Raw genomic sequence first — 13559 nt, 5'->3', positions numbered from 1 at the left:
ACTATTAAATTTGCTTTAAAATTAATGTATGTAATATAGATTTCTTATATGCAACACTAATCTCAAAGTAAATTGAATATATTGCAAGCTTATTCTCGTAAGAAAAATTTTCTATCACAAAATCATAAGAATTCTTAGAATTTTTGGTAGCGTACAGATACTTATTTTTCACATATAATAATAAGTTGGGAAATAAAATAGATCTAATGCATATATTTCTAGTACCTTTGGGATCATTAATATTTCAAAATTATCTTATTTTTTATTTTTAAAAACAAATTAGCTTTTATCAAGAATGCTAAAAATAGCTTTTCTATTTTTTTTGTTATTTTAAAAAATAATTATTACCATCGGTAGGGATGTCAAAAATTGAGCTCACATTAATTCAAGTCGAAAAAATCTGATTTCAAGTTAACCCGATTAATTTTTTTCGGGTTAAAAATCTTAAACCATTTAATTTTTGGGTCGGGTTGAGCCATCAAACCGAAAATTGGTCTGCCAACTAAATTAACTTGAAATCGACTTGTCAACCCGAATTTGACATTATATTAAATCAAAATTAACCTGATTTTAGCATGAATAACTGTTATTCTTATGTTAAATAGGTTATACGGGCTGGGTTTAGGTTGGCAGGTGGAAGACAGGTCGTGTTCAGGTTTGATTTTCTAACCAATTTATAATTTGAGTCAGGTTATGGACAAATTGCTTCGGGTCGGATCAATTTCAAGTCAAACCCGATAGACCCGCCAAATCCAATTGGACACCCCTAAAGTCTATCGCTTGCCACTAACCTTCACTGCAACCCAACTCCTTCGATCAATACTAATCATCATAGCTATTTCATCGGCAGTCGTGTCATCACACATAAATTAATTTATCTAATGTTCAATAAAATTAAAATTATATCTGAAAATATTATGTTTATTTCAAATCATAGAGAGATGGTGCCAAATGCCAATGTATAAAAGAATTCTTGATAAGGTCAATGTTTATTCTTAAAATTTGATAAGATGTAGCTTTCTTTAATATTTTGTTAATATGTTTAAACTAAGTGTAATCAATTAACAATTAATTAAAAATTGTAAGCAAATTTTGACATAATTTCTTTCCTATTATGTTAATTTCATAAATGAAAATTTATATGTGAGATAAGTCTAAAAAAAATGTAAGAAACGGCCAAATAAATGAACCTAAATTCCTCCGCCGGCACACCACATATGGAATGGATATCACAACCGCCATATGAACCCTCTCTACTGTTCTGTTTTTTCTGACACCCAGCCTCTCAAGTTCGGGCAAGGGACAATTCTCCATTTCTCCTCTCACAATTCTTCATATGAGTTCATCAATTTCCTCCTAAACCTAACTTCCTCCTAACCCTAACCCTAGCCAGAAAACAATGGAGGGAGAACGAAAGACACTCCGGTTCTACTGCATCGGGACCGTTGATACCAAGTACACGGAGCTACTCTTCCTCTCCGATCGGGTCAAATCCAATCTCATCGCCTTCACGAAAGGGTCTCCGTTCAAGGTACTCAAACCTCTCCGTCTCGCGATATTCATTCCCGTAAAATAGGATCGCGGTCTTGAGTTTCGCATATTGCTGTCGATCAAACTATAGGGCTTTTATTTTAGTCGGTATGCGGAGCGATTATTGTCTTTCTGTTTTTGTTTATGTTTATGTTTAAATGATAGTGTGAAATTGAAGTAGAGGCATTTGTTCCGGTAAATGGAATGAGTCGCGGGCTTAATTGCTTGTGTAGCTTAAGTAATTAATGCGATTAAATGTATGATCTCATTTTCTTAAATGGAAGACATGCTATCTGTGAGTGTGATTTCTGTTTGAGTTTTAGCTATTATATGGATTGATGGGTGATTTGTTGTTATTAGCACGCTTATTGTGGCGGTGAGTTGGTGTCTTTGTATTGAGAAAGTTTGGGGATGGGAATTGTTGAAGGAGTTTTATGATTGACCCAAAACGTTTGGATGAGGTTTATGAGTGTGGGCATGTTTAATACTTTTGGAGAATAGGAGGTATTTTGCTGTGAATGGATGATTGAAGAAGAGATAATATGGAACCTTCTTCACATGCTAGATTGCTTTATTTTTTAATCGGGAAGATTGATTTGCTAAGAATAGATGGGTTATTTCTTACCTTGCAATGGTTATGGACGTTAATATACATCCTTCATGATGCATAATTCAATCTTAACATGTAAAATGCCTAAAACATCTCCCTAACTGATGCGGATGCTAGATTAAATCATGCAAAATTAGCCAGACAAGCATAAATGATAATAATTTCATAATTTAGGATTTATCCACAAGACTCTAGTCTAGAGGGTTTGTAAATCATGGCTATGATCTTGTAACTTTAACTAATGTCTAAGATGTGCTGTAACGATGGGTCTTAAGTTGAGGAGGGCATCACAACCATTAAAATAGAGTCGTTGAACATATTTTTATTTTGGAAAATTTACATGCATTGCTCCCAATTCTTATGCATTTACTTATCTCACACCCATGTTTTGATTTTTACATGGTAAGCACCCTAACCTATGTATGAAAAGGTGGATTACACTATTTTCACCCTTTCATGCATAGGAAAGCTGCTCACCATGTAAAAATCAAAGTTTGGGTGTGAGATAGGTAAATTTATAAGAATTTGGTGCTATGTATGTAAATTCCCCTTCTATTTTTTTGCTTCTTCATATGTTGTTTCTTCACACTTAAGTAGCAACTACTGGTTTCCTAATTCAATGCAATCTCCTTATGGACTATGGTCGGAGTTCTTTATATTTCAATGAAGTTATCAATAGGATAGTTTTATTGGCCTAAGATTAATTACTACTATGTCTGGTAGGGTTGTAATTAAACCAAATAAAGTCTGAGTGGTGCACCATGTATTGGACTTGATTTGGTTATATTAAAAGTTGTTCATGTTCAGTTCAAGCTTGAATTGAGTTTTTATAAATATGTTCATATTTGTCTTATTTAATTTCTTTCATGATTGAGTTTAGCTTATATTTGTCTAAATTAATTGTACGAGTACTTAAACAAATTAATAAAATTCTAAAAAAATAAATGTGTACTTGGTTATTATATTAACAAATAATTTTTCTAGACTAAATAAATAAATAGTTCAATAAAAATGCTGAACCAATATCTAACTATTTGACACTAATTAAATAAACATAATTTAAAACTGTTACTAAATAAATCATGGACACGAATTCATGTAAAATAATTTAATACTAATAAGTCATCAGTTGAAATTAATGAAAGAAGACATGGCATCTAATTAATGTATAGATTCACTAATAATAGCATATCACTTTGATCTCATTAGAGTCAATATGTTTTACTAAAATTAAGAAACTCGATGAGAAATAAGGGCAATAAAATTTGAAACTCCTTTTTATACCCTTCACTTTTTATCAACAAAATGTTCAATGATAATTATATTTTGAATTTTCTTTGTCTTGACCTCCACTAATATGTTCGTATGCTAGCTATTCCAATTGAACTTAATGACCATTTCAATATTTTCTTCTCAATCTAGTAACTACTAATGCAATCTTATTTGGCCATCTCATGGGAAATCCTCTTATAATACATTCTATTTTGTACATTGTTGGATTGATCATCGAAAGAATTTTAGTACTAGAATCCATATTTACTAGTTATAAATCAAGAGCTAGAGATTGTGAACCATAAATCTTGAGATAAGACATTTGACGTAATTAACATTTAATATCCTTCAATCGCAACATTTATACTAATGCATTATTTTGACATGTAAATTATATGTATTAACTTTATGATAACATTTAATATTATGATGCAAGGGACTAGTGACCTTTTTACCTTGTGGATATATGAGGATTGTGTTATGATAGTTTCTAGTCTGAGGGTAATTTTGTCTTGTATTAACTTAAGGGCAATTTAGTCTTTTATTTTTATTATTGTTTAGTATAAATAGGGCTAAATGCTCAGGGTTAGGATTATGCATGAGATTGGGTTTTGAGTCTTAGAGTTAGAGTTTGGGTGAGATCACCTACCTCTCGAATTGTAGGTGCTTATCTTTATGTATGCGTGTTGTGATACAAAAGTGAAAGGCAAAGAATTTTTTGTTAATTATTTCACTATGTTCAATAAAACCAAATGAGATCATTAATTTTTTTATTTTGGATGAAGGTTCAAAATTTTGGAGAAAAATATGATGTTACTTTCAAGGAGAGGAAAGCATATAACTTAAAAAATAATTAGGGCATTTTTATGCATGATGCACAATTCTTATTTATTTTCATTTGTAACTTCAAAATTTTGATTTTTTTTACATTCATATTAAAAATATCATTACTATTAACTTTAAAACGAGAAATACATCTTTTCATGCATAGGTAAAATGTTATAAATGTTAAAATCAAAGTTTAAGTGCTAGATATTGAAAACTAGAAATTATGTGGAATGTATGTAAATCTTTCAATATAATATCATGAAATAAAAATGATCGAACATTACAGGATTCAAAGCCCTTACCATTCCCAATCTCCTTTAGGCCTTTTGCCTTCTAGGTTTAGTACATCATGCTTACAAATTGCTAGCCGACATATCTACTCTACGTGGATTGACAAAAGAACAAAAGATGTTCTAGCTTTTTGCAGGTGCGTGCTCACATGGGTCACAACCTTAATGTGCCCTCATTCAGGCAACTCAGGAAACTAGAAAATACAAAAGTGGTGAAACTTGAAAATGTAGAATACGAGATAAACTTGCAAATATAACAAATGGGAATTAAGAAAATTTAGTAGTGGCCTCATCCTTCTTCTCCCTTCTGTTCTATCGAGATTCATCCTTCTTCTCCCTTCTATCAAAAAAAAAAACCATAGTTTTTCCCTTACCTCATTCTTCTTCTCCCTTCTGTTCCCAAGCCAGCTCACAATGTTAGCTCTCAAAAATGGGAAAATGAAGGATTTTTTGTGATTTATTAAACATGTGTGTGTGTGTGTATATATATATTGTATACAAAAATATGTTAGCACGAATCTCGAGGCAATCCGACGACCAAGCATGATAATGACGAACGGAAGGATCCGTCGAATAATCGATCGTAATAACGTAAGACGATCGACCGAAGACCGGCTGATCAGATTAAGACGTGACGATCGACCCAAGGCGCACCGATTGACAACAGTCTACCAACCGAAAAAATCACCACCAGCCAATATATCTAATACGTGTGTAATGTACTAAAATAACCCTCACAGTACTAATGATTAGAGAGCATAAATGTAATCTTAAAAACTCACAAGATAAATAATTTGAAATAAAATTTAAATAATTAAGGAATTTATCCAATATGATCCGCTAATCATTAACTTGATATTAAAATTTTAAAATAAGCATAAAAATCTAGTGCTTTACTTATAATTGTTATCTAGTGGTATTTCTTGAATAAAATTGGCGAAATGATGCATTATCTAACCTACAGAAAATCCTTCAAAAGAGATGTTCATTGTTCAGCCATGACATGCACTATACTAGCCAACTGCTTATGTATCAACATAAGTGATTATTTATTTCATAATATACATTTCCTTAATTCATTTGCTTCTTTAAATGACATCTTACTCAGCTTTTGAATATGTCATATATGTAGGTTTATATTTATTGATCATAATAAGGCAATGGTATTTATCAAACAAACATTATATGTCACGGGGTTAAAATTCATCTCTAATGATTTATATTGTGACCCTTTTATCCCTATGAGGGCTCATTTATATTTCTCTCTGTATAATTAATTATTCATCATAAATATATTAACTTGAGGACTTCTTTATTTTTTTAGTGCTCATCTTTGTTTCCCAATTTTGTAGGTTATCATACTATATTATCCTGATAACCCTTTTTACCTTTATATGGACTCGCTTTTGCCTCCCTTCTTGTACAATTATTATAAATTTGATGGCTCTTTTGCCTCCATGGCTCACCTTTATCGTCTTATCTGTACATTTTATCATAAATATATCATGGTTAATCTATCCCACAGCATGACAGTTCCTAAGCTCACTTCATTTCCATTATTAAACATTTAAACATATATCATTCATCTTTAGCATGCAATTCTTTTATCGGCATTAATTTGTAGCTTAGAAAGGACCAGAATTGTCTCATGACTATTTGTAGGGAGCTAAAAATAGTTGCTTGACTACGTAAAAGACCAATATAGTCCCAAGATGTTTTAAATAAGAACAAAAATGATCTCCCGATGAGCCTATTTTACTCATCTAAAGAGTATAATGATTATTTTAGTCCTTATTTAAATTCTTTTGGGACTAAATTGACCTTCTATATAGTCTGGGTTCATTTTCGACCTCCTACAAGTAGTTGGAGACCTTTTTGACTTTTTTCTTATTTGTAGGCTAACGACAAATTATCCCACTTAAAAAATACAGCATTTTGATAAAATGTTAAGATGCCTTAAATTGTTCAATTTTATGTTTTTCATAATTTAAAAAGATGTGTTATCATTCTATTTGAGTTGATAGAATATTACTTTTTAATAATATTTAACTTATATTTGGAAAGCTTCTTCACTTTCGGCTGCCCACTCAAAACTTTTGACTTTTCTCAAAACTTTGAAGAATGCAGCACACTTATCCCCTGATTTGGAAATAAATAGGTTAAATCCCGCTATATGGCTGGTTAGTTTTTGAATCTTTCTACTGTTCTGTGGGATGACATAGCAACGAGTGTTTGAACTTTCTGGGTGTTTGCTTTTCGAAATTACACATTTTTCATGCAAAAGACAAAAGTAAATTTGCTCCCTAAATCAAAATTGGGCATCTTGCTTTATAAGCGATTAGCTACAGAATAAGCTTCCTCATCACAGTCACCTCAAAACAGTGTTATTTTATAAACAGCATATAAAACGTATATATTTCAATTCATAGAAATTTTTATCTTCCTACCTCATATTCAATAAAAAATAATCATAAATCTCACAGTATCATTTAGTTCAAAATCACCCCTCCTCATACTTATCTTTGACGATGATTAGACAAAGGAATTTTCGAAATTTGGATTTCTATCAAAAAAAAAAAAAAAACCATAGACCTCATTCTTCTTCTCCCTTCTGTTCCCAAGCCAGCTCACAATGTTAGCTCTCAAAAATGGGAAAATGAAGGATTTTTTGTGATTTATTAAACATGTGTGTGTGTGTGTATATATATATTGTATACAAAAATATGTTAGCACGAATCTCGAGGCAATCCGACGGCCAAGCATGATAATGACGAACGGAAGGATCCGTCGACCGATTGTAAACTCCCAGACAACAACGAAGGAATTCGTACAATCGAACATATGATCGATCGTCATAACGTAAGACGATCGACCGAAGACCGGCTGATCAGATTAAGACGTGACGATCGACCCAAGGCGCACCGATTGATAACAGTCTACCAACCGAAAAAATCACCACCAACCAATATATCTGATACGTGTGTAATGTACTAAAATAACCCTCACAGTACTAATGATTAGAGAGCATAAATGTAATCTTAAATCCTGAACTCCTAAACCTATAAATATGGGTCATTTTTTCAAATAAAGGTTACATACTTTTTACCATTCACTATTATATCTTCTCTCTATTACTATATTCTCTTTAATGCTCAATTCTTTGGGTATGCCTCCTGACAATTTAAAATTCAACATCCTGAAAGGTGTGGTCTGCGTGAAACCATGCTGTCAACAAGAAGAGGAGTGCAACAACAAAAGGACATTCAGAGAGACATGGTGAATGCAAGATGCCCCGGGGAGTACATAGAAGAGTTCGTACAACGAGAACTACCAGAGTTGAGAACTCAGATCACAAATCAGATGTTGGGACAGATGGTGAAAGTCCTCAGAGCAGCCACACTTTAGGAGCGGTCACAACTTCGGGAGGCGAACGCGCTCCGCGAGAAACACAGAACCCTCCTCTAGAAGAAGCGATGCCAGATCACAACGGGAGAAGATTGAACCACATCCAAGAGAGGCAAAAATTAACAATAACATGACAGTGTCAGATCTGCCTCGATGGTGGAAAGACAGTGATTTGGGCGTACTGAGGCGTCGCGGCAACAGACGAATGTGTTCTCCCTCTAAATCTTAGATCTGCCTTGATGGTGGAAAGGCAGTGATTTGGGCGTGCTGAGGTGCCGCGGCAACAGAACGGAGAAAGTCAAACTCGTTGCATTATAATCTTATAAGGGACAATCGGATCCCAATGATCACATTGCGTCTTTTGAATTATCAATGTGCTTGCTGAAGGTCTTCGACGCATTCAAATGTCGATTGCTCTTTAGCAAGTTGAGGTCATCGACTTTAAGGTGGCTCAATGCACTACCGACTAGAGTAATTGCATGTTTCTCTCACTTCAGAAGACTTTTCCTAGCGCAGTTTGCCAGCGCCTAAAGGCCTATGAAGAGTATTCAGTCTTGAGAGTCTGTGTTTATTTATTACACAATTTTGAGAGAAATGTTAGAGGTGAAGGACCTGCAACCCGACATAGCACAAGCTGCCTTGACCGAACGCCTAAGTCCAAGAGGTTTCATTTTGACCTCAGCTTGGCAGAACCCTACAGTTTGGTCGAATTGCTAGAGATGGCCAACAAATACATCAACGCTTATGAGAAAGTTCTCAAACTTGGGCCACCAGATCAAATACTCTAGAAGCGGCCACCACAGAGTAAGGGATGTAGACCAAGAGAGAACTAACGCCCGCCTGTTCGTTCGCAATACATAAATTAACAGCCCCGCAACAACACTTGTGCCAATTGTAACAACGATCTGAGGGGTCAGCGAGGAACCAGGACTAGTGACCGATTATGTATTATGAAATACCCGCCCAACACCCATGAACGACCACGACCAATCATGAGGGCCCTCAAACTACTCCTTTGAGATTATCCATGATGGAAATAGCAGACGCCATTCAGGATAAATAGTATTTCAAGAAAACCCCACTAACGAGGGCTGGAGCTTCCTTCGGGATACCAGGAAATACTGCAAGTACCACAAAGATCACACCCATGATATAGAGGAGTGCGGGCACCTCCAAAACTTGATCGAAGAGTTAATCAAGGTGGGAAAATTAAAGGAGTATTTTGGGCTCCTGGAGCAACCCAGAGGCAGGGGAAGGCCTCGATGGTGGAAGTGTTTTATTGGCCAATACGTATAAATGTCATCCATATAGTTGGGGTGGTACCCTCCATTTTTGGAGGAACTGAGTCATCCCGACGAGCCCATCTGAAGAGACATTAAACAGGGGAATTCTACGCCGCTACTTTTGCTTCGAGGACAAAGAACCGTCCTCTAAGAACACAAACTTGCCCCTGAAGGGGAATCCGTATAATGACACGATCCTCGTGACAACCATGCTCAACAACTATTAGGTGGGGAGTATCCTGATGAACACAGGAAATTCCGTCAACGTGCTGTATAAATCTTTTTTTAACAAACTGAGCCTATCAACCAATCGATTGGTCGCCCCAGCTAGTCCATTATACGGTGTTTTGGCCGATTGAAAGGAGGCGCTTGGAGTAATTGGAGTTGCAGTCAACTAGGGAGAAAATGAGAAGTAATTCACCTCCACGGAGGTTTTCCTTGTGGTGGATTCTCCATCAACCTACAATGCCAACATCGGTTGCCTACTTCTAAACAGCTTCAGGGCTGTAGTCTCTACTTACCATGTTGCAATGAAATTTTTAGGAGATGGAGAAATCATCACAATCAGGAAAAACTTGGAACAATCACGGGTCTGCTACCTTCGGGCCATCGACAATATGGAACATGACCCACTGGAAATCTAGAACTTAAGAGGAGGGGGTCTCGAGACCAATGAGACTACCTTGGTGATCCCCGCCATCTATGGAGAATCGAGTAAATATTTTCTAATCAGTGAGGCTATTGATACAAGACACATAGATTAGTTGAACTAGATCCTTCAGAAGAACCGAGATGTTTTGGCAAGGTTTGCGGCGGAAATGCTAGGAATATTGGTTTACGCAGCATGTCGTCGGTTGAACGCCGATGCATCCATTTGACCGATGAAGCAAAAGATCAGGACCTTGGCAATGACGCTAGCTGGACCCATCTCGGAGGAGGTACATAAACTAAAAGACGTTGGGTACATCCAAGAGCAGTACCCCACCTTGATTTTTAACGTTTTGATGATATAGAAGGCCAATGACAAGTGGAGGATGTGTATTGATTTCACAAACTTAAATTCAGCCTGTCCGAAAGACAGTTACCCTCTATCGAGGATTGATGCTTTGGTAGATTCAGTGGCCGACCATTCTGTTCTAAGTATTTTGGATGCCTTCTTCGGATTCCACCAAATCAAATTGCACTCAGCTGACACTAGGGGTGTGAAGGATCCAATTTCGGGTCGATCCATGACCGGCTTGAAATCGAATCGAAATCCTTGAAATCAGATCAAAATCAGATTGTGGACCGATCCTACTAAATTTCGATCTGATCCAGTGTGGATTAATCTGATTTTCGAGCCGGCTTGAAATGTAAATGAGTTGGCTCGAATGTCATTTTTGGTCATGATCCAGGTAGGTCTGGCTCGAACCCGCCTTGGCTCGTCCGACCAGTCCCCAGAAAAAAAATGAAATTTTTTTGTGAAAAGAGGTGATTCAAACCCCTGTTACTCCGCTCAAGCAAAAAATCCCTCGCCAACCGAGTCTGAAATGTGTTATGCTTGTAAAACTAAAAGTTTAGGTGTTAAATATGTAAATACGTAAAATTTATTTAGATTATAATCCGATCCCAATTCGAGTCGAGGGCGGATCTAAATCAATTTAAAATAAATTTGATCATTTAATTTGGCTCGTAGCTCGGCTCAAATGGTTCTATTCGAGTTTGATCATAGCTAAAATTCGATCCAATTTTCAAGCGATTTATGATCTTTGAGCCAATTTCACAACTTTGGCTGACAGAACAAATTTCTTTTATTACTAATAAAGGAATTTACTGTTATAATGTAATGTCTTTTAGGCGAAAAAATGCTGAGGCAACATTCCGGTGCCTTATGGATGTAATTTTTATGAATAAAAAAATATTGAAGTGTGCGTGGACAATGTATTAGTTAAGAGTCATTCGGTCAAACAACACATTAAAGACTTAAAAGAAATTTTTCAAACACTTACAAAATTTAGCATGAGATTAAATTCCTTGAAGTGTACATACGGATCCTCGACTGGCAATTTTCTCGAATATTTATTGACCAACGGAGGGCATAAAATAAAACCCTAAGAAAATCTAAGCACCCCCCCCCCCCCCCCCCCCCTCGAACACTAAGAGATCCGAAAACTTACCGGTTGAATAGTGGGACTTAGTTGCTAATTTTGGATCTGGGTTTGCTCCACCTACAATGCATGAATTGAGACTTGGATACTCAAATATGAGGTTGCTACAATCAATAACATGTTAGATGAGCATAAAAAGACATGGAGTAAATATGAGTGCTCGATTATGTCAGACAGTTGAACAGATGGAAAATGTAGAACTTTGATTAATTTTCTTATGAATAGTCCAGATGAAACTTTTTTTCTTAAAATTATGGATGCTTCTAATGCTATAAAAAGTTGTGATTTACTATTTGCTTATTTGGATGACATGATTGAAAACGTGAGAGAAAAAAATGTGGTGCAAACTATAACAGATAATGAGTTAAACTATGTGAATGTGGGTGAAAAAATTGGAAAAAGACATGTTTATTAGACACCATGTGCAGCGCATTGTATTGATATAATGTTAGAATTCAATGGAAAGTTGAAGATTCATGATAGCACAGTTGCAAAAAGAAATTAAGTTGTAAAATTCATTTATGGTCACACATGAGTTCTAGGCTTAATGAGATCTTTACAAAGGAGAGGGAACTTGTTCGTCCAACCATCATACAGTTTGCTACGACATATTTGGCCGTCAAAACATTTACAAACAGAAGCAACCACTTCAGGCAATGTGCACAGAAGACAGAAGACATAAAATTTTGAACTATTATTTTTGTTTAATCCACATTTTCTGGGTCATCTTGCTTATTGTACCAAAAGTGTTGTGCCGCTTGTAAATATTCTAAGAGAGGTTGACTCAAAAGAAGGTCAACCATGAGTTATATTTACTTGTTAATAGATTCAGCAAAAGAAAAAAATACTTTTAATTGTGGGCATAATGAAAAGAAGTATCAACCTATTTGGAGAAAAATTGATGCAAGATGGGAAATCCAACTTCGTTAAGCACTACATGCAATTGGTTGTTATTTAAGTCCTCAATTTCGCTTTGAGAATAATTTTTCTAATGATGATGTGGTAAAAGAAGGGTAAATTGCTTGTATGGAAAGAATTTTGAACTATAAAGATTAGCATAGAGCTGATATTCAACTGGACTTGTGTAATAACTTACGAGGAGACTTTGGGAGTAGAGTTGCTATGGATTCAAAAAAGTTGAGATCTCCTATTTATTGGTGGATGAGATTTGGTGGGAAAACACTTGAGTTCATGAATTTTGTGATTTGAGTTCTTATCCTCACATGCAGTTCATCAGGTGTGAAAGAAATTGGAGCAGTTTTGAATCGACAATAATTTTTTTATTTCTTAAAAGTTAAAATTATTACTTTTTGATTTCATAATCACCTTTTAAATATAATATTTTTTTATCTTAGATTTATACTAAGAAGAGGAATAGGTTGGAGCACAAGAGATTGAATCCTCTAGTATATGTAAGATACAATACTAGATTGAGAGAGAGAAGTATAAGAAGAAGACAATATTTTGATCCAATACTGATAAATGATATAGACTCTGATGATGAGGGGATTGTTGAGAAAGAAGATCTAGTGCTTTCACAGGAAACTTCTTGGATGAATGAAGAAGAACAGGTCTTTGATGTTCATGTAATCAGAAATATGCCCATGATAAATGCAAATGAAGAATCACAAAATAATACACAAGGAAGAAATGACATTTTTATATCACATTCTCACAGGAAAAGGAAGATGAATGAAAGAACAAGTTTCATATTTACATTTAATTTTTTTTACATAAATATGCATATGCATTAAATATGCATTCTTAATTTCTTATAGAAAAAATATCCTAAATATTTATGAATGTTATTTTGTTTGTGTTTGTAATTTATGCAACAATGTTAAGGAGAAAAAATTATGAATGCACCTAAGATTAAGCTTGATGATGACTTCAATAAGTGGACAATGAATACAGATAATATGAAGGACATGATTGCGATTGCCTCGCCCAATAACAACTAAAACGCCTTAAAACATTGCTTTTGGCTTCACTCATTTGAAATAACTGGTTTGATGGAATAAAATGGGTCCAGGAGCCCTGGAACACCCCATTTTTCCTCCTATCGGGGGAAGTAGTCCTCTTCTCCTTCTCTCTCCTTTTTTCTTCCTCTCAACCACCTTTCTTCGGTTCAGTGTTTTATTTCTTGGGCACGGTCTACCGAACAAATTTGAATTTAACAATATATATAGTTAAG

General features: G+C 35.0%; 1 protein-coding gene across 1 annotated transcript in view; it reads left to right on the top strand.

Moving 5' to 3' along the window:
- Window positions 1–1227: 1227 nt before the first annotated feature.
- Window positions 1228–13559, top strand: part of LOC110030425 (UPF0261 protein RA0729-like) — a 26883-nt gene continuing 14551 nt past the window's right edge. The window contains exon 1 of the mRNA XM_020733134.1: window positions 1228–1531. Within this exon, the coding sequence (XP_020588793.1) occupies window positions 1400–1531 (132 nt within the window). The 5' untranslated portion in view covers window positions 1228–1399. The remainder of the gene's footprint in view (window positions 1532–13559) is intronic.

This window comes from Phalaenopsis equestris, unplaced genomic scaffold (assembly GCF_001263595.1).
Source record: "Phalaenopsis equestris unplaced genomic scaffold, ASM126359v1 Scaffold000716, whole genome shotgun sequence".
NCBI classification, from domain to species: Eukaryota; Viridiplantae; Streptophyta; class Magnoliopsida; order Asparagales; family Orchidaceae; genus Phalaenopsis; species Phalaenopsis equestris.
The sequence above is the reverse complement of the archived record's forward strand: the minus strand, read 5'-3'. Positions and strand labels throughout refer to the sequence as shown.